The following is a 24,210-nucleotide window of genomic DNA, read 5'->3' as shown; positions in this document are numbered from 1 at the left end:
AGGGAACACATAGTTCAGTGCTGCTGCTCTTTCTTGAGACCTTGCGGCAGCCTTGGCCTGAGATAGTTCCCGTGGGTCTCAATGGAAGTGGCTTTGGGGGCACATGGAAGAAGAAGTGGCATCCCACTTGTGCCTCCCACACACCCAACCTAAGGCTCTGCCTGATGATCAGTGGTGAGGCAGAGGAGACAAGTGTCACAGCACATAAGGCTGGCTGTCTTTGGAAGGCTGGGACACCATATGGCCAGGGATGACCCATATGCAAAGAGAGGTATGTGTGAAGACAAATACGAACCCTGTGTGCCTTGCCATGGCTGGGCTTACTCTGTCTATCTCTGGGAGGTGACAGTTCTTGTATACCAAGGCGAGGAGGGCCACCTAATCTGGGGCCTGACAGATTGAAGTCAGTGCTTTCTGATGTCAAACTTACCTACAAGGCAGAGCACATCCCAGAAAACACTGAGGCTCAATCAGTGACTTACAGGCATCTGTGAGGTATAGGTCCTTGCAGGAAAGGTAAGGCAGCAAACTCGAAAAGGATAATGGAGTGTTTCCTTGATAGCTCTGGGGCTCAAATTCCTACCCAGGATGCTTTGCATGGTTGCCACAGAATTAGGACTAAATGGGAAAAGTCCAGTTTGAGAGTCAGAATGTATTTTGCTGAAATACACAATGCATGTGTGCCTTCAGGGAAGAATGCTCTCTGAGAAAGACTGTACAGTTTGTTACAACATAAGCAGGAGCTAGAGGTAATGGCCTTTTCGGTGAAAAACTAGCAGCATCATTTTGGACCTTGAAGCCTTCCGTCCTCAGGGAGATAGGCAGGGCTGTGCCCAGTCCATACAGCTATAACTCATCCATCATGGCGAGCAGGTCATCCCCTTTGGTGGTGCTCTGCCTTGGCTGCTCTGTGATCTGAAGCTCTCCCATGATCCGAGCCAGCTCTTCATTCTGCTGCTGGTCCTGTTAGACAAACCAGATGGGGAGGGATGAAGAGGACATGTCAGGAGGCTGCTGCTTTGGGCAGTAGGTACTGCATCTTTTGGTCCCAACCATTGGCATGTATTTCAGTTACTTACCTGTTTGTCAGAATAGGGACTGTAGCTACAGTCTAATTAGAGAGAAGGAGGTCTGTGAAGTTCAAGGTTACTACAAGATGAGGAGAGGAGTGTGATTAGGCCCTGTGAGATTCTCAGTACACACCTGTGTAGCTTGTATGTTGATAACTTCATAGGATAATTCTTCTGGCCTGGAGAGTGCCGCATGTCTGGAGAGATGGTAAAGAAATGGGTTCAAGGTCAGGGTTTTCTCCCTCATAGCAGGGCAAGCTGCCTCTTCATATTTTGCCAACCTATTTTTTTCTGTCTCATTTTGCTGTTTCCCTTCACCTTTGCCTTCCATCTCCAACCAACACTTCCTACACTCCAGAAAGTCAAGCTCTTTTCTGTCTCTGGGTCACTGCATACCCTGAACTCTGCCAGGAATGGCCCCCTCCCCTGCTTGGCAAACTCCAAGAGTCAGATCACATGCCCACCCCTGCACCTGGCTGGTGCCGAGTCAGGGCATTCATGAAATGGCACTGGAATGACTTATGTCCTCCATTCTCCCACTAAGCTGCGAGTGTGGTGACGGGAGGCTCTAGGTCCTTACACTCCAACTTTTTGTCTCTGGCACTTAGCATAGTGCTTGCCACACAGAAGCAAATGGGAGAATTTTTTTAATAAACAGGAAAATGGAAGGCAGCCTCTACTTCCAATACTTGGTTATGGGGACAATCACATGAGATAAGGCATGCTAAAGTATGTAAGGGGCTGGGCAGGGTGGTGCAGACCTGTAATCCCAGCATTTGGGAGGCTGAGGCAGGAGGACTGCTGTGTTTTCAAACCAGCCTGGGATACACAGTGAGTTCAAGACTAGCCTGGACTACACAGTGAAATTCTGTCTAAAAAAACTAAACAAACAAACAAATAAAAAAACCTACAAAAAAGTACTTAGGGAGCTGGGGATGTAGCACAGTAGTAGAGTACTTGGGTTAAACCCCCAGCACCACACACACACAAAAAGTACATTATAAACTATAAAACACTATGTAAATCTTGGTGAATTACTACTGCTATTTGTTTCTTTTTCTTTTTCTTTTTCTTTTTTGGTACCAGGGATCAAACTCAGGTCCTTGCGCTTGCGCAGCAGGCGGTAAAACCACTGAACTAAATCCCCTAAATCCCCAGCCCTGCTATTCGTTTCTGGTGTGGCTGTCTAACCTCAAAGACATCAAGGTTCAACTTCCTCCTAATTTCTTTTCTTCTACTTAAAAAAAAAAATGGTACTGAGTATTAAACCAAGGGCCTACACTCTGATCCTTTTTCAGTTGTTACTGTAAGACAGCGCCTTGATAAATTGTCTAGGCTGGGTTCCAACTTGTGACCCTTCTGCTTCAGCCTCCCACAGTGCTGGGATTACAGGAGTGTGCCACCACACCTGGCTGGCACTCCTTTTGAATGGATCCAGAAGGTTCAGGCCATCTAATTCCAGGCAACTTTTTAACTAGGATACCGAATTTGTTGGTATTTCATTTGTGATCTTCTGTATTTATATATGTCATTGGTTTGTAATTATCATGTTTGGACACTTAGGATTTTTACAAATGTCTTTAAAGAATAGGGTTGAAACATACTCCTCTTCTTCATCAGTGGTAAAGAGATTCAACCGGAATCCTGGTTCAGGGCCACTGGGTTTCTTAATCTCCATTCCTCCCATTAGCCTGGCCAGGAAATTCAGCTCTTCTTTAGCAAGAGGATTTGGAGCAATGCTTTCCTGCAGAAACAATTGCATGATTTGTGGCCACATGAATGCGATCACACTTCCTGCAAAGACCCCTGAGATACAGGGAGTTTTTATTAAACAAGGCAAAACAACAACTGTTTCGATTATTTCTGGGTCCAACTAAAGTGTAGAAAATGGGCTGAGCTAAAAGAAAAATAATCTGTGTCAGCAGGAGGAGGAATCTATCGATGCAGCAAACCGGAGATGTTCATACTTTCAAGATGAGTGTGGTGCCCTGGGGATCACACTTCTCCTCAGACCACCTTCCTCCTCCTCAGAAGAGAGAACAGCAGTGCTTCCGCTGTGGTCAATCCAGTTCCCTCCGTGAGGGTACCAGAAGCCCCAGTCAAATCTCTGGGTCCAAGGGCACCATCCTGGAGGAGCACCTGCACTGCCCTCCAGTGGTGACAGCTGGGAACATGCCCTCGAGGCCACTCACTGTTCTCAGTCCACTTCAGCCAGTGCCCTTCCTTCCTACCTGGCTCTCACTAAAGCACAGCCATCCATTACCCAAAACACAATCCTTGTCTCATTTCTCTCTTCCTTAAAACAAACCCTTCTACTTCTTGTCTAAAGAACACAGTCAAGTTGTTTAAGACATCCATTTTCTTTGCAAAATCTGGTCCCATGTCCCTGTCCAATGGAATCTCTGCCACTTGCCTCAGTTATGCTATGATCTAGTCATGTAAATACACAGTTCTCCCTGCTCGTTTGGCCTCTTGTATTTTTTTTTTTTTTGGTACTGAGGATTGAACTTGGGTCCTTGCGCTTGCGCAGCAGGCGGCGAAACCACTGAGCTAAATCCCCGGCTCCTTCGCCTCTTGGTTTTGCTCACTCTGTCACCTTGGGCTGCATGACAACTTCTCATCCCCTAGTATTTAGTATTTCACATACTCTAGAGCCCCACTTCAGTATCAACTCCTCTGAAAAGTCTTTGGTTGTTGTTGTTGTTTATTTGTTTTTGGAGACAGGGTTTCACTATGTAGCCCAGGCTGGCCTTGAGCTCACCAAGTAGCCCAGGCTGGCCTTGAACTCCATGGGGTCCTCTTGCCTCAGCCCTCCAAGTGCTAGGATTACAGGTGTGCCCCACAAGGCCTGACTTCTTAATACCACCTATCCCTTAGCATCCACCCCACTGGACAGAGCATATGTCCTGCTGCAGAATACTCAGTGAGCTCACCTTCCACCTCGTTATAGTCAATTTTTTCTACCATTGTCTTTTCCAGGGGACTACAAGCCCCTTCAGGATGGGACCACATTTATGCCAGCTGTGTCCCTTGGTACCCAGCCCAGAGAAGCAGTTTGATAATTTCGCTTATCTGACTCTTCCATGATTTGTCCTATACTTAGCTGGTAGCTAGTTAGCAAAAATTTATAAAGCTGGAATTAAAACAAATGAAAACTCTATTCAGAATTTAGCTACCGTATCACTATATAGGGACACATTAAAATGGGATGATTTAACAGTCAGCATACATACAAGCGCTGGACTTGGCAGCCATGGTACCTAATGACACTGGGACAATGCTATTTCACATGTCCTGATATGTGGTTCCTGCTTAATTATGGTGGTTAAGCCAAGCCTCATTACCTAATTAGTCAGATCCCTGGGAGGCTTCATGAAAAGTTACAATTACAAACCTGTAAGGCTGAATGGAGAAGACTGCAAACATTGAGGGAAATGTGGGTTAGCTCTGAAATCTAGCGTTCCCACCCTTCCCTCATGCAGATTTCTGTACCTTGAAAGAGGTGGTGAGGATAAGGAAGGGAGCAGACACTCACCTGTGTCCGTGAGGCTAAGTTCTTGGATGCTCCAGACATATGGGTTTCCACGGGCCGACTGACGCTATACCTGGCGTCAAAAGAAAAGGATGACATTGCCTAGCGCTTTTCACTGACTTCCTTCAAACTTGTCAGAGTAGTTCACAGCTATTTTTGTTACATTAAGTGACATCCAGAAACGTGCTATGAGTGTAGGATATTACTGTTAGCCACGCATATTTTATTTCTTCCCAAAGAAAAATCCCTGGGGAAGCTGAGTGCCGGTGCCTCCCTTTGAAAAGAGTAACACACGGCGCTGAAAAGACACATAGAAGCTGTGTCTCTCTGGATTTCCACTTTGACAGAAGCTTTGGCTACTTCTCTTCCATGGCTGTTTAGTTGTTTATTTTTTTGAGACAGGGTCTTGCTATGTAATCCAGGCTGGCCTTGAACTCTTGGTGATCCTACTGCCTCAGCCTCCGGAGTGCACCACCACACCCACCCTTCCATGGCTGTTTAAATCTAGCTTTCTTGTGGACCTGTTGGGTTGTCCTGTGTTTGGAGGCCTTGGGTGCCCTGTCTGCATGCACTGTAGCTAAGGGGAAATGACTGCAGTTGTTAGCAGGGGCTTCCATAGCAGAAGTCAGGTTGGGTTTTTTGAATTAAGTGACCTCCCTTCCTTCAGGGAGGGAGAAGTTGCTTACATGTTAGTTCCTAGTTTCAGGACCCGGTCTCCATAAAGTTCAAAAGAACCTTCTTTGTGGGCAGTGACATAGTTTCCACCATGCTTGAATTCTATCTTCTTCACTTCTTCACCTTTGCTGTTGAACATTCTAAAATACAAAGTGTGACATCGTGGAACAGTCTCCAAGCATGGGTGGTCCGAAGGCTTCCTTATTCTTTGTACAAAAGACAAAAAGGAATTCATGCACTCTTTCAAGAAAAAGATGCTGACTGTGATGATAAGAATAATGCAGTGGCGATAATACTCATGGAGCACATGCTATATGCCAAGTGCTGTGTGAGCACTTTAGAGCACTGTTATCTGCCTGAGACCATTTAACAGAGGGGAAATGAATCTGAGGGAACTGGACAGCAAAGCCAGTATTAGATCCAGACCTGCTTAAAAGCTGAGCTTTACTAAAGATAGGGCAGGTGACCAGAGCTGGGAGGGCTCTGCCGTGCTACATGCTATGTGGTGGTCCAGGTGCTGCTTTCCTGGAACTCAGAGTTGCTGGAGAATTATGGTTGAGAATTCACCTGATGAGTCCGGGAACTTCGGTTCCCCAGGGAACAGGCCCAGACACGGGCAACACAAAGCGACCATTTGAATTCTGAACTCTGTCCTTTAGAAATATGGATACCTGGAAAAAAATGTATTTAGTGTCATTTTTTCTGGGTATGTTTCCACAGACAAACACAGACGTTTTTGGGGTGGGTGGGGTTTCAAGACAGGGTATTGCTATGTAGTTCAGGTTGGCCTTGAACTCACTATGTAGCCCAGGCTGGCCTTGAACTCAGTGATCCTCCTGCTTCAGCCTCTTGAGTGCTGGGATTACAGGCATGCACCACCACACCTGGCCCCATGAGATCTTCGTTGGTCATATTTTCAGAAGAGCTGTCCTTGACTCTAACTCTACCATTTAAAGATGTGCTATCCAAAAGCAGTAGCTATTAACCAAGTGTGGCTATTTAAGTAAAATTAAAAGTTGAGCTTCTTAGCCTCCTGTTCCAAGTGCTCAGTAGCTACACAAGTGGTTCATACTGGACAGCAGAGATAAGCATCGTTTCCATCACCACAGAGAGTTTTATTAGGCAGTGTTGCTCTAATGCACAACCCCTCCCACTTGCTCTTTATATCTTTGCCTGATATTACCCTCTCCCTAAACATTACCACTGTAAGAGCATGACACAGTTGTCTTCCCAGTCTCTTCTTGAAAGGCTTGACCTTGCTTTGGATCATTATGTATCTCAGACACATAAAAGGAAGTCCATAAAAATTTGCTAGACTAACTTTTCCAGGGATGAACTATTTCCAAGTAGAGTAGATAATGGAGCGGAGGTGCAGGGAATATTCTAGGAAGAGGCTAAGAAGGAATGATACCTCCCAGAAAGTGACAGAGTGGAGGGATGGGAAGGGAGTCCACAGTGGAAGAGTGCATGGGTGGAAGTGAGGGAGAGCAACCTGAGAAGCCTGGCCTTGAGGAGGCAGCTCCAGAGGACTTCTAGAGGGCTGAGGGGGTCGGCACTGAGACAGCTGTCATAACTGTTGAGGATTCCAGAGGGACTTTGCCTTGTGCTCTCTGCTCAGCCTTGGTGCGCAAGTCAGGGCTCTGGCCACATTAAGGACGTTTCATGCTGTTTTGTGATGTCATAGAAAGCTGGGGTATCAGATGAGCAGTTTTGTATTTGCTTTGGTTCAACAATATGCAAGAAGTTATTACAGTAGAGCTGTTTTCTTGATTTAGTTGGTTTTGCTAACAAATCTAGAAACGATCAAGGCTCTTTTGGAAACAGAGAAAATTTGTATAGGCAATCACAATTTGCAGCTAAGTAGAAATGCCATTACCAAGCAGGCACGAAAACCAGCCCAGATGTTACAGATCAGTGGCATGAAACACGCGATTCCTATTTCTCTTGATAAGCATTCCAATGTTTTGCTGCTGCCCATTTAGCAATTAAAGCTTAATATGTTTTGTGGTTTCATGCACTTTAGTGATTTTGCTACAGAATTATTATTAGGCAAGTCTTTTCATTATAATTAATTTTATTTTGTCAGGATTGAAAAATCAATATGGCTATTTGCATTACTACAATCCATAAAATATGCCCAAATATGCACGGTTTTGATAACAATACTACGTGGAACTTTCAATACTATAAAATTGATTTTAAATTTGATGTAAAACTTATTATTTCTACTTTCATATTTTTGTTTTAATCCATGACTAAGAGATCTTAATTTTTTTTTGTTTTTGAGGCAGGGTCTTGCTATGTAATTCAGGTTGGCCTTGAACTCACTATGTAGCCCAGGCTGGCTTTGAACTTGCAGAGATCTTCCTGCCTCAGCCTCTGGAGTGCTGGGATTATAGGCATCCACCACCATGCCCGGCTTTAGAGAGCTTAATTTATATTGATGTTGTTATTGCTCCATCCATTGCAAATACAGTGGACCCTCAAGTTATGACTGGCCTGATACAAACAAATGGGTTAATTAGGTTAATGGAAGAAGATTCATCTGCTTCGTGTTATCTATAGCATGAACCCAGGAAAATATCCAGATCTCAGCTGTACTGACTTACAACCAACTTGAGTTACAATCAGCCTTTGGGAACTGATTGAGTTCATAAATCAAGGGTCCAGTCTACAGTACAATTAATAAAACTGGCATCAGAGTTGAAGTCTATTTGTGTTCCCCAGTCCATGGAAGGGAAATATGATCAGGCACTAAATATACTCTATTTACCTTTTCAATTTTATTTTGTATGTAACACATGTACAGATATGAAGTTCAAAAGAGTCAGAAGAGTATATATAAAGGAAAGTAAGTCTCTCTGCTGACCCTTGTCTTCCACACAGTCCCCACTCCCCAGAGGCAGCTGATGTGGCCAGCTTCTCGAATATCCTTCCATATATATATATATGTATATATATATATATATATTTTTTTGGTACTGGGGATCAAACTTGGGTCCTTGTGCTTGCGAGGCAGGTGGTGGAATCACTGAGCTAAATCCCCAGCCCTATCCTTCCATATGTATACAAGCAAATACATATATATTCCACATGCTGCTTCGGTCAATCCTCCCAACAAACTCTAAATTAGGTACTGCAATTTCCATTTTTCAGGTGAAGAGACTAAGGCTCAAGAGAAATAACGTTCTCAAGATCATTGAGCTAGTTCTAGAGTTGGGATTCATAGAGTGTTTAACTCCAGAGCCTGGGCTTCTGTTGCTGTACCATAATGTAATGGTTGGGATCCAAAATGTTCTCCCGAAGGCTCATTGTGTTGGTTGCCAGTGGATGGGGTTTTGGGAAGTGGTGGGATCACACAGGCTCTGACTTCATCAAGTGGACCTATGCTATCAATGAGTTCATTAGCTGAGCGGGGTTATTAGGAGGTGGAGCCTGTTTGACAAAACATTGCTAAGGGGCTGGGGATTTAGCTCAGTAGTTCCACCGCCTGCCTCATAAGCACAAGGTCCCAAGTTCAATCCCCAGTAGGAAAAGAAAAAAACCAAAAAACATCACTAAGGGTGATGGGTATATTTTGTCCTGGGTTCCTTCTGCTCTGCCTTTTCCCTCTCTCTGCTTCCTGGACTCCATGAGGTGAGCAGCTTTGCTTCCCTAAGCCCTTTCGCCATGATGTTCTGCCTCATCTCAGGCCCACAGCAATGGAACTAGCTGATATGGACTGAAACTGTGAGCCAAAAATAAACTTTCCCTCTCTTGGTTGTTATTCTCAGGTATTTTGTCCAGTGATGGAAAGCTGACTGACAAACACATCATCTTTCCCATCTCAGTTTGCCTAGTTGTGGGAAGGAACAGAGCCCAAGAGAGACAGGTCTCCTGTTCAGAAGCTTAGCAATGTGTTTTGAAAGACCAAGGTAGCCGGGGATTTAGCTCAGTGGTTCCGGCGCCTGCCTTGCAAGCGCAAAGACCCCAGTTTGATCCCCGGTACCACACAAAGAAAAAAAGAAAGACCAAGGGAGGGGAACAAAAGTGATACTCTCGTTCTCAGCCAAATAAGTGAAGAATGCTGGCGTCTGCAAAGGAAATCAGAAAGTTGGGGTAGCACTGGAATTGCCATTGGTTTAGTCACTGACACTGAGGGGAAGCCCCTGAGTGAGCTTCAGTAACCAGGGAGAACTGTGGGTCTGGGAGTGAAGTGGGAAAGAGTGGGGTAGAGGCTGGACGCAGGTGTCACAGGCAAAGGAGCTGGCAGCCAAAGTGAGGAGGAAAGACATCTGAAGGAAGAGGTCCTGAAGAGCAGAGGGTGGAAGGAGATAAGAGGAGGAAGGTCTGGAGACAGGGAGAGGGAGAAGGGGTGCAGGGCATCGTGATGGGAAGGGAAGGCTACAGCAGGATGGAGTGGGAAAGTCCAGAAAACCTTAGAATTTCATGGAGTCGGAGGGCAGCGTACTGACAGTGTCTGATGCTGGACAAGTTGAGGATGAGAAGGCTTGAGAAAAGGTTTGGAAGTAAAATCAGGCTGGTGCCCCAAGAGCACACTTCCTGTGCAGAAGCAAAAGATGAAACTGTATTTCAAAGAAACCCATAATGTGACTTGGAAAGAATGGTGGCATCATGCTCTTCCTCAGTCCATTTAAAAACTGCTGAGATTTGTTGTATCAGTATGTGTATCAACATGGAAGCCGGGTGTGGTGGCACATGTCTGTAGTCCTACAGGCTCAGGCGGGAGGATCACAAATCTGTTTTGTTGTTGTTGTTGTTTGTTTTTTTTGGTACCAGAGATCGAACTCGGGTCTTTGCTCTTGCGAGGCAAGTGGTGGAACCACTGAGCTAAATCCCTGGCCCCTCTAGGAGGATCACAAATTTGAGTGGATTCTGGGAAATTGAGGGACTTAGCCAGACCCTGCCTCAAAATAAAAAAATAAAGGGCTGGGGATATAGCTCAGTGTGAAGGCCCTGCATTCAATTAATTCTCAATACTGCAAGAAAGAAAAAAAACCAAACAAATCCAAAAAACATGTATCATCATGGATTCAAATCATGACGGGCAATACTAACTGGGCAAGATCTTGGTCCCTGCCTGCCCTGATGACTTGCATTTCCCTAGGTCACCAGAGGAAGGAGTTCCCACTCACTCGGATGTGCAGGTCTTGAAAGAAGAGGAGGAGCGTCTGCCGGATTAGCTGGAACTCACCTGCGGAGATAGCCCCATACACCTGCCAGGCAAAGCAGAAAGAGGCCTTCACTTTCCTGGGGAGAGGAATCATGAGGATGAGACAGGAGCCAGATAAACAAGGGCCGCAGGGATACCAGCACCCTCCCTCCACAGCTGGACAAAATCTACAGTGCCACAGCTGAGCAGGGGGACACTACTTGTCTCCACTTTCTGCAGGCCTGGAGAGGCTGGCCCCGGGGTTCACAGACATCTACCACCGACTCCTTTCCAGAAAAGCAGGAGAAAATGGCTCTGCTCTGTTTCACTGCTTTTCCAATTACTTAGGTGACACCAGGGGTCACTGGATGATGACGATTATCATCTTCACAGAATGGACACCGGTGGGTTTGGGGCATGCTCTGGGAGAGGGGCAGGCTTTGCCATTCTTCACCTGTTCTCCCTGTCACAGAATCCACCTGTTTTTACAGAGGAATGAGAACAAGTAGGGGGCTGAAAGGAGACAAAGTGATGATGCTCTTACTTCTGTCAGCTGCCGGAAAGTCTCATCCACTTGATGAAGGATGGTTGGGGAGTCTTGGATGAATCCCTTGATGGCATCTAAATGATTGAAAGTGACCAGCAGTACATCCTTGGGTCGGGGACACAGTAATACTTGATATTTGAAAGCCATAGTCATCAGGTCATAGAGCTGTCAACCCACACACAAACAAAGCAAATGGGATCATAAAAGCGGATGTCAGAATCTCCAGCAGTGAGTCAGTCCAGCATTTACTGAAAATCACCCCTGGGCTGACCAGGTGGCTCAGGGTACTGTATCAGTTATCACTCAAGCAGGGCACTTCTGAGAGGACAAGGGGGCGATATAAGTAACTAAGGTTAGACAACAGGAAGAGACTGGGACATTCCTGAGCGAACCAGGGTTTCTGGTCAGCTTATGTGGATGGCAGGTGGGACACGTGGGAAACCATGTTGGCAGCTGGGGGTCCTGGGCACTGGACTTGGAGGAAGAAACCTGAACTCAAGTGCTCCTTTTCTGGTGACCTGTATGACTCTGGCACACTCCCTCCCACCCTCCCTCCATTCCTGTGCTGGGGGTCAAACACAGAGCCCTGCCCACATCAAGCACACACTGTAACATTGAGCGACATCCCTAGTCCTGGCCAAGCTTCTTAACTTCCCTGAGCCTGAGTTTTCTCATCCATGAAATATACTCCTTAGTTTCCCAACATGGCAGCGCTGCTAAGAAGTGAGATGACCATGTATCCAGTGGTGCACACAAAGTTCTACTATTGTACATTTTTTTTTTTTTAAGATAGGGTTTCACTATGTAGTTCAGGTTGGGCTTGAATTCACTGTGTGGCCCAGGCTGGCTTCAAACTCACGGTGATCCTCCAGCCCCCGCCTCCAAAGTGCTAGGATTACAGGCTAACTCTTCCACCAGGCCTGGCTAGAAAGTTTTACTACTGTAGAGGAACATTTTTAGTGATGAACAACATTACTAAGATAGAGACAAGCCCCATGTGTGGTAGGAAATATCCATGAAGGACCAGGGGGGAGAAACTGGTGATGACCAAGGTGGTCAGGAAAAGGCTTTGTGGCAGCTGGGCATGGTGGCGAATGCCTGTAATCCCAACACTCAGGAAGCTAAGGCAGGAGATCGATGCAAATTCAAGGTCAGCGTGGGTGCCACAGTGAGTTCAATCCAGCCTACACTTTTAAAAAATGCCTGGTTTCCTCACTGCAGAGCTGAGATTGTTTTCTTTTTTTTTTTTGGTACCAGGGATCGAACTTGGGCCCTTGTGCTTGCGCAGCAGGCGATGAAACCACTGAGCTAAATCCCCGGCCCTTAGCTGAGATTTCTTTTGAATGAGGCAGAATTAAAGTTCTGAGGGTTGAGTATGTTGGGGTAGGCATTTATTCCAGCGCTCATAGCTATGGACATGAAAACCAGTATTCTCTTTGGGTAGGTAGAATGACGTAAGCAACAGAGGCATTAGGGTGGGTGACTTCTGAGGTCCTTCCCAACTCTAAAACTCAACAACCACTGCTAATATTTACAAGTAGCTATTTCCTGCAACGCACCATTGGATATGTCATCTCATGACCCCAGTCCATGATCATTCATGAAAGGTACAAGAGAGGCAGCTAAGCTGACAGGCCGGCTGTCTGCTCACCTTATCCATGCTGGCCTGGTTCAGTCTCATTATGGAAGCATGAGCCAGGCGGTCGTAGATGGTCCTCAGGGCCTTCTTGGAGTAGAGCTCTTGGGGTTTGAACAACTCCTCCATAAACTTTCTATTGAACATGGTCATAATGATGTCATTCAGAACTGTGGAGACAAAAGAATATGGCTGAGCAAGGAAAGTACCAGTGGAGCTTTATGCAGAAATGTTCTCAGAGTACAAATGGGATAGATAAGGGCTGGGGATGTAGTTCAGTGGCACCACGCCTGTCTGGCAAGTGCAAGGTCCTGAGTTTGATTCCTGGTACCCCCCTAAAAACCAATAACAAATGGGATCGATAGCTGAGGATACACAGAATTGGGTCCTGTGTGCTTGGTAAGATCAGCTTCCCAGGGAGAAACCACCCAGGTGTCTCAGCAGAAAGGGTCTTGAGGGTGCTCTGTGACAGCACTTCCAGGGCACCATCTGTGAGGACAATGCACAAATGGCCTGTGCTTCAGAGGTTTCAAGCCCCTCTCACATATGTGATCTCACTTGATAACAAGGGAAGTATTTTTTTTCCTTAAAAGAGATTCCTATAACTATTTTAGTTTAAATCTCTTAAAATGAGAAAGAGCACACACACTTTTTAAAAAAAAGTCTAACCATTTTTTAATTTTTTTTTTTTTTTTTTTTTGGTACTGGGGATTGAACTCGGGACCTTGTGCTTGCAAGGCAGGCGCCGGAACAACTGAGCTAAATCCCCAGCCCAACCATTTTTTAATTTAAAGTTAAAATTTCATAAAAATTTTATAAATAATAGTAACTGACTTTTTTGGAAAAACACTTTTATGAAGAGAGATATGGCTATCCATTGGGTAGAGATGATAACATTTTTAATGTTTCTACAAGACATATATTTTTTATAGTGCCACTTTAGGGTGCCTTCATGTCTACATTTGGTCTGTAATACTGATTTTACACCATAGTACTATATCTTATATTGTTCAAATGAAAATTTGGTGAGAATACAAGGGATGTACAAACTGAAGGGTCTATAATCTTAGGTCTCCATTCACTTAGATACTTTGTACTTCTGAATCCAATATCACTAGTTAAAGGCTAGGAAATGCTCTGGTGTGAGAAATAGGAACTGGGATGGTTGACACAGATTATTCTTAATTAAGCCAGTTATTTTGTCCTGAAGGTGAGAGTATGTTAATGTCCAGTGTATATAGTTACAGTAATCACAATTTGGAAGAAAACTAGGTTACTTAAAATAACTACATAAAATCAATTATTAAATATGAGTGATTAGTTCTGAAAGATGTAAACTCCTCCTCCTTTTCCCAAACCCAAAGGACATGTCAGGTGATTGGCCGGGCTCCGGATCTTTAGCATGAAGGGAGGTGGAGCAGAGGCTACTGTTTCAGGCTCTCTCTACCTGTAACTTGAGGGCTCAGGCTAGCAACTGAAAGCATCTTGAGCCATTTTATGGGAGAAGGGAAGCCGTGGGCTGGTTGTACTTAATGGAAAGGCTTCAAGGAGAGGGGACACAAACTGACTGTGACTCCTTACACAAGTACTTAGCTCACACTTGATCCTGTTATTCAGATAGGAAAAGCTAAACCCTTTGCCAGCATAGGCATCCTTTGGCCCTGACAGTTGCCACTCATCACAGCCTGCCCGTCGTCACATGCACTAACACTCCCCCAGTGTGGACAGCTTGGAGACACAGCAGCCTTCCAGGTTTGCTTCAGGCCTGGCCTTTTTCCTTTGACTGAAACAAGCAAGGACCTGCAATAAACTGGGTTTTCTAACTTTTTTTCTTATAACATACATAAAATGCAGAATTCTCAAGGAAACAAGTACAACTTAAAAGCCACACATATGTGCTCAAAAGAGAGAATATGAAGAATATTTTAGATTTCTGCAGGCCAGAGAGGTTGCCAAAGAGGAAGAATTCGAGTGAAGGCATCCCATGGCAATGACCAGGTTAATGGTTACATACAGCCTGTCATTTCTCTGGGGTGTTTGAGCCAATATCAGGATCTAGGAAAATTGCTTAGCACCACATAAATCAGCCTCAAAAGAAAGAAAACCCTAAGGTGATTGTTAGCTACTGCCTCAAAGTAAAAAGCAAGTTAAGAAGCTCTGTATCACCATGGCTCCTTGCCCGAGACCTGTAGAAGGTTCATGTGCTGGGCAGAGGGAACAGCAGCACATACACGATGCCCCTAGAGAGGAAAGGGAAGTTTCGTGGGGCATCTTGGGATCCTGCCTCACATTTCACTCTTTGCAAAGAATGCTGGGGCACACGGTTCTCTTCTCACAGTGTGTGTCACCTAGCACTTGGCTGAGGCAGGGCTACTGTGTACCAGACTCTGAGGAAAACACCATGGGGAAGGAGACACAGGAAGGAAAATGTCAACCTTGCTTAGGTAGGCAGCCTATGCATATTTGCACCTGAGCAATACTTCTCATCAGACTGTGAGCCTGTCGTGGTTAGTTTTGGCACTCAAATGAGCTTTGTGTACTTTTCAAGAACTAATGATGGGAATGAGCATCCTGGGAGCCAGATTTCATCAGGAAGGGGCTTAGGCCACAGAGGAAGGGATTTTTCACAAATTCATCAGAATGGACAGTAACTAGGCTCTCAATGTACCAGGCTTCCAGTCTTGCGGTCAGATGATGAAATCAGTTTCTGCTCATTATTTTTGACATTTACATTAAAATAAATTCCAGTGACTCAATTACACATAGGGAAAGCCCTCCAAATCCACACTTCACACCTCACATTCTACCACGCGTCATGGGTTAGACAAAACATTGCTCAAGAGAAGTGTCAAAAGATGGTTGTGAAATATAATAAAAGGGTATCAAGCACTCTATTTAGGCTTCTCTTTAAGCCTGGTCTGATGAAATGATTATCTTGATGAAAGCAACTGAGTTTTTATCAAGTGCCTCTGTTCTAAATTCACTTGTTTATGAGAATATGCACTTTGGAGCCAAGGCTAAAAAAGAGAGGTTAGGAGACCCTCTGGATCATTAGCCTGTGAATCTTTACCATGTTCCAGGCACTGGGCATAGAACTTTACATGCATTATCACATTTAAACTCCACAACAACTCTGAATTATTATCCTTATTCTATTGGGGAGGAAAATTGAGTCTTAAAGAGTTTAAAATCCAAGGTCACACAGCTGGTGGTAGAGCTGAAATTAGAATGGGGCCTGTTCCATTCGAATACCCATGCTCTTATAGATTATATATGTCATCTCCCTAGCAAACTTGGTATGAAGAGAGCATTTAAAATATTGAGAGGATGGTTGATGATAGGCGTAAACCATACCCAAACATCAAAGGATGGAAGGTACCTGTGGCATATAAAGGCTGAGAAGTTTTATTTGGAGCTGTTGGCAACCTTGCAGGGTTGCTGCTCATTGTAGGTAAAGGGGAAACTGAAGATTTAGCAAGAAAAAGGCCATACTGCATGCATGAAATCATAACTTCTGTCTACAATGCTGGTAGCCATGCAGTCACATGCTTCCAGTACTGTCAGTTGCTCAACAGATATCTCTGTGGGCTAAGGAGAGTGGTTTGGGAAGAGTCACTCATATTGAAGCAACATTCTTTCATTATGTGATACCATAACATAAATGTTTGAGGACTACCAAGTAGGTCAGTCTACCCAGGAACGGAGCTGTCCCTGCAAAGCTTGGAACCAAAAAGAGAAAAAGGTCCCCTAGGAGCAGTGTGGCCCTTTTGCCAAAGTTTGCCTAGTTTTCATCTGTTAAATATCAAATTTCTTTTAAGTCAAAGATTCAAACGTATCTCCAGATGTCTCAACTGTAGAGAAATTCAAGCCTGTTCTCTTACAAAGAAATATTTAGAGTGGTCCCACTTGAAGCCCCACTGATACTGGACTGGGTGAACCTGTGGATGCAGACTGAACACATGCAGGCCAGAGATAGCATACCTCGTTTTCTGTCCACCTCTGTCCATTCATCTACATGAAGCATATAAAAAGAAAACACCAGTTCATAAAGCAAGAACATTATTTTCATGGAGGCTTTACAAACACCAACTCCAATTATCTGGTCTATGAAACTTTATTTTTCATGTTTGCATTTAATGTCTAACATGAATACTCTGCCATCCATATGAAACTTTAAGATTTTAAAAAGTTTAATAACTGAATAGATAACAAGTTCCAAAACATCCCAAGAAAGTCTGGGTCTTACAGGGAATAGTCTGGGGCAACAGGAATCTCACCAGAGCTAGCTACTCCAGGGCTCATCTTAGAAGGTTCTAGAAATTGTGTTTCTCAATGCTATAAGAACACATGTCACTCTAAGTGGGGTTTTAACAACACCAGTCCTCCAAAGAAGAATAATCCCAAGAAGAGGTGGAAAAATAAGTAGTTTTTTTTTTTTTTGGTACAGGGGATGGAACTCTGGACCTTGCGTTGCAAGACAGGTGTGGTGTCACTGAGCTAAATCCCTGGCCCAAAATAAGTTATTTTTGTATTATAGTTTGATCTTTTATTAATGTAGGATTTTCCCCTTCCAGAGTACTTTTGGAACTCTTCAAATCTAAAAACTTGAGGGACCTGGGATTTAGCTCAGTGGTTCCACCGCCTGCCCTGCAAGTGCAAGGACCCGAGTTCAAACCCCAGTACAAAAAAAGAAAAAAAAAGTTATTAAAAAAAAACACCTTGAAATGTCAATTAAAAAGAAATTATGTCAATATTTCTTTTGGCTTTACTTTTTACATATAGATGTATGATTTTCATGTAAAAAGAAGGAACTAATGATGGCACTACTGCAAAGAAAGCTCCTGAGGAGTAAGGCAATCAGGGAAATGCCAAGAGGAGACCAAATTAGGAAAAATGCACTTTGCTGGAAAGATCTGTGTGGATCAAGAACCTGTATAGATTGAGATCTGGCTCTACCAGCTATATAAAGGCCAAATGAATTATTTAACCTGTTTCCTCATCTGTTGAGATGGAGGTAGCACCTACCTCACAGGGCTGCAGTAGGGATAAATGCATAAGACATGGCCACCTCCTTTTCTTTTCTTCTTGTTTTGTGTTTTTGGTACTGGGGATCAAACTCAGGACCTTGTGCTTGCAAGGCAGGCGGCAGCATCACTGAGCTAAATAAATCCCTGGCCCAAAACTTTTATTTAGTTTTTTTTTTTTCTGGTACCAGGGATCAAACTCAGGACCTTGCACTTGTCAGGCAGGCGTGGTGCCACTGAGCTAAATCCCCAGCTCCTTTTCTAGTTCCATTGGACCACCATGAAAGGTGAAACATGACTTTTTTCCTTTCTTAGTTTTGGGGGAAGATTTCAACCTAAAGAAACCACCCCCAGGTAAGCAGAATTCTACACACACCCACATTTAAAAAATATTTTGTAATTAATGGTCTCTTTTGGAAACATTTGCCACTATACGGTTTTGGGGATGATTTTTGAAATTATGCTTAAAGCATATACATGGCTTCAGTACACACTGGCATGACTTCAACAAACAATACCAACAGCTCCTACAAAACCAGTCTGCATGCAAACCCAGGGCCACAGCCTCACTGGCTGCAAAGGATTCCCACTGCAAGGCCAGATTCCTCTGGGAAATGTCACCATCTTCTCCCTCAAGACTCACCACTTTTGGAGAGACCATGCTGGGGGAGCAGCACCCAGTCTGGCCTTAAAGCAATTACTGGTTTCTTAGGCATGATGTCCACACCTTCCATCTTTTTTTTTTGGTACGGGGGATAGAACTCGGGTCCTTTTTTTTTTTTTTTTTTTTTTTGATGCCAGGGATCCAACTCAGATCCTTCTGCTTGCGCAGCGGGCGGCAAAACCACTGAGCCAAATCCCCGGCCCGAACTCTGGTCCTTGAGCTTGCGAAGCAGGTGGCGAAATCACGGTGCTAAATCCCCGGCCCCCACACCTTCCATCTTTCTGTGGCATTTATTTCACCGGTGGTCTTGAACGGTAGGCATGGGGTAACTCAGAGGAGGTGTTTTGATCCTCTTGAAACAGTGATGCTGCAAGGGCCACATCTTTTGGGGACAGTGCCTACTGCGGGTAAAATGGAAATGGCAGATGCACTTCAGCCTGCAGGGAGGCTTAGGGCCAACAGAGGGCGCTGGAGGGCCGTGAGCACCCACCTCTTCCCTCCTGAGGATCCAGGCAAAGCGCTCTAAGCTGTTTTTCTATTTCTCTAGATGACTTGTTTGTGACAATTTCATTTTAGTTATATTTTGAGTGGAAGGCAGGCCCAAGGCTATCCAGGGTTGGGTGTTAAATTGGAACCAGAGAAATGAAAACAGAATCTCGCTGCCATTTGGTTGTTCAGTAAGAACGTCTTAAAAAAAAAATCACTTCATGGCTCTGTGTCTCAGTTTCCTCTTTTGCAAAATGAGAACTATAAACAAAGTATAATAGGGTCTTACTTGTGATTTTAAAAGAACAAGGGGGAGGTAAAGGTAGCTTTTACTGTTCTTGCTATTGCTTAAAATGTGGGGCTACATTCACTACGCAATGCTGAAAAATTGCCCCATAAAGAGTGCGCTTCCTTTCTGTTAAATGCTAAACTGGAGCTCCATTGTGGAGGAAACTAACACTACATCGGCCCTGTGGGATCAGGGACCGCCTCCAGGAGACCAATTAATTGTGTAAGATAATGAAAACATCTAGAAGAAATACGATTTCCATTCTGAGCCTCCACAAGGACCAGTTTACTATGTCTGGTGTTTTATATTCCTGTGTTCAGGCATCTGTCACAGTGGCTCTGGCTTCTGCTCTTGCAGCCTTACCAATTCTACACAGTGGAAGAGACGAGTTTGTCTCAGCTTTTTGAGTCCTATGCTCTCTACAGTGCTTTCTTTCTCTGTTACAAATCACCATCAGATAATTACTCTGTCATTTAAAAATAAAATCAGTGGGCATATTAGATACATTTTTTTCCAAAGCTCTCCCTCTCCTCCTGACCTACCAAACCCCACAAAGATTTTGATGCGGCCCCCCCATGTATGACCTCATAGTGCAGCCATAAAGGCCTAATGTCTAGGGTAATAACCTCTGGAGCCTGAGGCTCTGGGGTTTTCCAACCCTTTATTTCTCCTCTTACCAGCTATGTAGCCCTGTACAAAAAAGCTTTAGTTTTCTCATCAATAAAATGGGGACACTAACATTACCTACGTGATGGAATAGTTTTAGAAACTGTTGGATGATGGGTGTAATGGTGCATGCCTAAAATCCCAGCACTAGGGAGGCTGAGGCAGGAGGATCATCATGAATTCAAGGTCAGCCTGGGCTACATAGTGAGTTTAAAATCAGCCTGAACTGTATACAGCAAGGCTCTGCCTCAAAAAATACAGACCCCCCCCCCCCAAAAAAAGCCTGTTGTATTGTTGTCATTTGGAAGATATGCTTCCCAGTTTTAGAGTCAGTCACTGGACTGGGCTAATAATAGCCCTACCTCCAGGATGCAAGAAGGCCTGGATCAGGGTCTGCCCAGCATCTCACTTGGCATGACACTCAGCCCCAAAGTGGAATGAATGAGTGTGTGAAAGTCACTTACTAAAGAGGGCTGAGCTGGGGATTTAGCTCAGTGCTTCTGCTGCCTGCCTCAAAAGCACAAGGTCCCGAGTTCAATCCCCGGAACCAAAAAAAAACAAACATAAAAAAAAAATAAAGATGGCTGAAACTCTTAAGACTGATGTAGCAAACCAGAAGGACAAGCTCTTAAAGACAAAGCTCATCCGTAGTATTCGTAGGGGCTTGCCCAGGCCTCCTCTTGAAGATAAGACCTATTACTCATGTGCCAAACATGTTCAATACATTGCTTCATTTGATACTTACAACTTAGCTTTCAGGTATGTACTATTTTCTTTCTTTCTTTTTTTTTTTGAGAAACAGGCTTATAGAGGTTATACTCTAAGGTCATACAACTAGCTAAATGGCAAAACTGAATGGGGACTCGGATCTGTGACTCCAGAAAGTACGCTGTTAATTGCTAATTTACATTGTCTTCCAAGATGCAGATGACCAGCAGAGAACCCTGGCTTGTTACTCCAGGGGTGCCATTAGCCTGAATGAAAGCAGACCCCACAGACACCAAGGAAAATAATGCTCTTGAGGAAGAAATGACAGCACCATATAAAACTGCCAATTTAGATTATCAGTTCTACAAACATTTACTGAGCACTGATTTATTCTGGTCTAGGTATTAGACTGTGTGTTGGAGTACAAACAGGAATAAGATAATCAAATGGAGGGAAACACTCATACACAGATCATTTCAGAACATGGCCAAGTAACAAGGCAGAGAGAAACATGTGTGGAGTGCTAACGGAATACAGGTGCTGTGAGAGTATAGGAGGCCCTTTCTTTTTGTCAGGAGGCCTCCTGAAGGAGCATGATTCTTCAGCTGAATGATGCAGAATGGAAGTGGGAAGAATGGAGGGATGGGATTTTACCCAGGGAGACATGAAGGAACATGGTTTAAATGGAGATCTACAAGCAGTTTAGTGTAGAAGGCAGTAGTGGGAGATCGGATGTGGAAGGGCCCCAAAATGTCCCCCATAAGAACTGGGCCTCCATTCAGACAGCAGTGAAAGCTGGCATAAGGTTTTAAGCAGGGGGATGTATGGACAGATCTGCATTTTAGAAAGCCTCACTGACAGCAGTGTGAAGAATGAATGGAGGTGGCATGCATGAACTTGGACACAATCGTAGAACACAATAGTTAATAACTGAATATGTATTATATATGATACATATAATAGGTAACATTAAGTGAGCATACAGACACTGCTGGAGAGAATAACCTTTTTTTTTTTTTTTTTGGTACCGGAGATCAAACTCGGGTCCTTGCGCTTGCAAAGCAGGCGGTGAAACCACTGAGCTAAATCCCTGGCCAGAGAATAACCTTTTTTTTCCAGTACTGCGGATTGAACTCAGAAGAATTCTTTTTTTTTTTTTTTTTTTTGAGACAGGGTCTCACTATGTTCAGGCTGACCTTGAACTCACTAGCCCATGTTGGCCTTAAACTTGCTGGGATCCTCCTGCCTCAGCCTCCCAAGTGCTGGGATTACAGGTGTGCGCCACAATGCCTAGCCCCAGGAGAATTCTTACTACTGGGACAGTCTCCAAATGCTTTTTTAACTTTTTATTTTGAACCAGGGTCTGGCCAAATTGCTCAGGGTGGCCTCACGCTCACCATGACCCTGCCTCCTGAGTAACTGGGATTATAGATATGGGCCACAATATCCAGTAGAGAATAAGCATTTTAATCAGCGGCCATGTTAATTACCTTTATATCAACTTTTCCTCTACCTTGAAATATATTTTCTTCATACTTAATACCAGAGAATTTGATGAAAGAAGTTATTTACTGAGAAGGGAGGAAAAGAGGGAATGGAAAAGAGTGGCATAAATGTTGTGTGTAGCTATTTCTCTGGGAATAAAGTGCTGTGTATGGGAGCCAGATTTTGCATTTAGAAGCTCTCATAGAGTGTTTTCACAATTGCAATCGGTGCGAAGATTTATGAGTTCTCTGTATTTCCTTGTCTGCATTATTATTATTATTATTTCTTGGTACTGGGGATCAAACTCAGGACCTTGCGCTTGTGTGGCAGGGCGGTGCCACTGAGCTAAATCCCTGGCCCTTATCTGTATTTATTTTATTTTTTATTTTTGGTACCAGGGATCGAACTCGGGTCCTTGCGCTTGCGCAGCAGGGGGCGAAACCACTGAGCTAAATCCCCGGCCCTCTGCATTATTTTAGAACCCCACATTTCTAGAAATGGCTTCTGAAATGTGTAAGACTAATCTCCAGCTTGTGTGGGGAGGATACCACGTAGAGGAACGGAGTGTCAGAACCCATTCCTTGTGGATAAAGACATGTTTGAATTAGCAGATTGTGTTGCCAGGTGGTAAGCAGCTTGGTGGGGCTCCTGGTTTTAGAAGGGACAGGCTTTCAAGAAATATTGGGAAATTATCTCTCTCATTTGAATTGATGGGGAGAACAGACAGGATCAGGTACTCTATTTATATCCAATGGGGGTGTTAATTTCCTCTGCTGGGAAAAGATCTTTTGGAGAATTTGACTCCTGAGGGTCTTCAACAGAATGGGAGCTGTGGTTTGTAAGAAAGGTACCTAGCTATAACAATGATTTGTGAGGGAAGTTTGTCTCCCGGCGGGTGTTGGGGCTGCAGGACGCGGGTCTGGCTGTGCGGGCCGAACCCCTCTCACCTTTGCGGGCCTTGTCTCCTGGGATGTTCTGGGCCCGCAGCCGCTGGTCAAGGATGTAAAGCATCTCCCCACCCAAGTTCAAGAAGAGGAGCGGTAGCGTCCGTACCGACATGGTGCTGGGAAGTAGCAAGGCAGGTGAAGAGCCCCGGGTCTTGGAAACCAGTAGCCTGAAGGCCGCAGCGCGTCTGGAGCCTGGTTGCTAGGGCAACGCCGAAGACTGAGAAAGAGAGCCAATCAGAAGGGGGTTTGGTGGGAGGTGCCCTAAGAGCAGACACTCATTGGGCTGGGTGGCAGGAACCGCCCCAGGGGATTGGTCCCAGCCGGACAAGAGAGGGAGGGACTGGGCCTCCTCTGCGGAGCAGTGTGTTTGAGTTTCCCAAATCTACTCCTTAAGGCGATGGCCTGGCAGCTCTACAGGCGGGTGAGCGAAGAAAGCCCTAGCAAAACGCCTCGGGAGGGCCGGGGATTTAGCTCAGTGGTTCCGCCGCTTGCCTTGCAAGCACAAGGACCCGGAGTCCGATCCCCGTACGAAAAAACCGAAAAACGCCTCGGGAGCAGGCTCGGGTCAAAGGCACCTGGGTTGCAATCGCGGCTTGCCTTCTCCTGCTGTATGACTTTGGGCAGGATTTTGGAACTCGGTTTCCTCGTTTGTAAAGTGGAGGTCATGTCCACCTCACAGGGCTGCCGAGAGGAATCTGTGAGATTGTAGGAAACGCCAGGGAAACATTCACAAAAATAGCAATTGACGTTTCCTTCACGTGGAGAAGGAAACCTGTCCTTAATTCATTTGCTTTTCCTCCCTAAAGTACGCTCGGGATCCCCCCACCCCGCTTCAGCTCAGTGGGGCAAACCAGGCCTATTTCTGTCTCCCTGAACTCCAAAGTGCCTTCCTCTGCTCTGTTAACTAGTATTAAACAGGCCTGCCAACGTTTTTTCTGCTTTGAAGGTAGTGGCCCTCTTCTTCACCTCATTATTATTATTTTTCGGTACCAGGGATCGAACTCAGGACCTTGCTCTTGTGAGGCAGGCGCCGTGCCAAGTGCCAGTGAGCTAAATCCCTGGGCCTATTATTATTTAGGTCTTGTTTTTTGTTTTCTGAGGCAGGGTCTTCCTATGTAGTTCGGGCTGGCCTTGAACTCCTGATGTAACCCAGGCTGGCCTTGAACTTGCCTCTAGAGGGCTGGGATTGTGTGTGCCACCACGCCCAGCCCTTTCACCTCCATTTTGACTCCAGAATCACCTTGACTATCTGCTGTATATTTTTACTTTGATGAACGACCATTCCTGTCAATTCCAATACTTCTAAAATCTACCAATCATCTTTTCCTC

At 44.8% G+C, this 24,210-nt stretch overlaps 1 protein-coding gene and 1 long non-coding RNA gene across 7 annotated transcripts in view; one reads left to right on the top strand and one right to left on the bottom strand.

The window, feature by feature from the left end:
* Window positions 1–632: 632 nt before the first annotated feature.
* Oscp1 (organic solute carrier partner 1) lies at window positions 633–23,169 on the bottom strand. Of its 5 annotated transcripts, none has more exons than XM_013074288.3 (11): window positions 22,882–23,107; window positions 16,594–16,623; window positions 12,628–12,782; window positions 10,974–11,141; window positions 10,413–10,493; window positions 5,845–5,948; window positions 5,289–5,483; window positions 4,606–4,675; window positions 2,675–2,814; window positions 1,204–1,267; window positions 633–963 (listed from the first exon to the last, which is right to left on the bottom strand). In XM_013074288.3, the coding sequence occupies exons 1-11, from the start codon at window positions 22,991–22,993 to the stop codon at window positions 847–849; spliced, it is 1,236 nt and encodes a 411-aa protein (XP_012929742.1). In that variant the 5' UTR covers window positions 22,994–23,107; the 3' UTR covers window positions 633–846. The 5 variants fall into 5 exon arrangements, with proteins under 5 accessions (XP_012929742.1, XP_004851021.1, XP_021119012.1 ...); XM_004850964.4 differs by having other exon boundaries at window positions 5,289–5,417; window positions 22,882–23,102; XM_021263353.2 differs by lacking the exon at window positions 2,675–2,814 and having other exon boundaries at window positions 22,882–23,169.
* The window catches only part of LOC110350455 (uncharacterized), a 60,643-nt gene continuing 59,588 nt past the window's right edge, over window positions 23,156–24,210 (top strand). Inside the window, exon 1 of one of the 2 annotated variants that reach the window (XR_015452739.1) lies at window positions 23,156–23,302. This is a non-coding gene — a long non-coding RNA (uncharacterized LOC110350455). The remainder of the gene's footprint in view (window positions 23,303–24,210) is intronic. The other variant, XR_015452738.1, reaches the window with a different exon arrangement.

The sequence above is a fragment of the Heterocephalus glaber genome, unplaced genomic scaffold (assembly GCF_053883595.1).
Source record: "Heterocephalus glaber isolate CG9 unplaced genomic scaffold, H.glaber_assembly_v1.0 deba00001452, whole genome shotgun sequence".
Taxonomy (NCBI): Eukaryota; Metazoa; Chordata; class Mammalia; order Rodentia; family Bathyergidae; genus Heterocephalus; species Heterocephalus glaber.
This window is presented reverse-complemented; position numbering and strand designations above follow the sequence as displayed.

Coding starts and splice junctions, on each gene's coding strand:
- Oscp1 (XM_013074288.3), bottom strand. CDS start 22,993: ATGTCGGTACGGACGCTACCGCTCCTCTTCTTGAACTTGGGTGGGGAG. Junction 1,268..2,674: donor ACCACTGATGAAGAAGAGGA/GTATGTTTCAAC, acceptor CCATCTCTCCAG/ACATGCGGCACTCTCCAGGC. Junction 964..1,203: donor TCAACATACAAGCTACACAG/GTGTGTACTGAG, acceptor TTTGTCTAACAG/GACCAGCAGCAGAATGAAGA.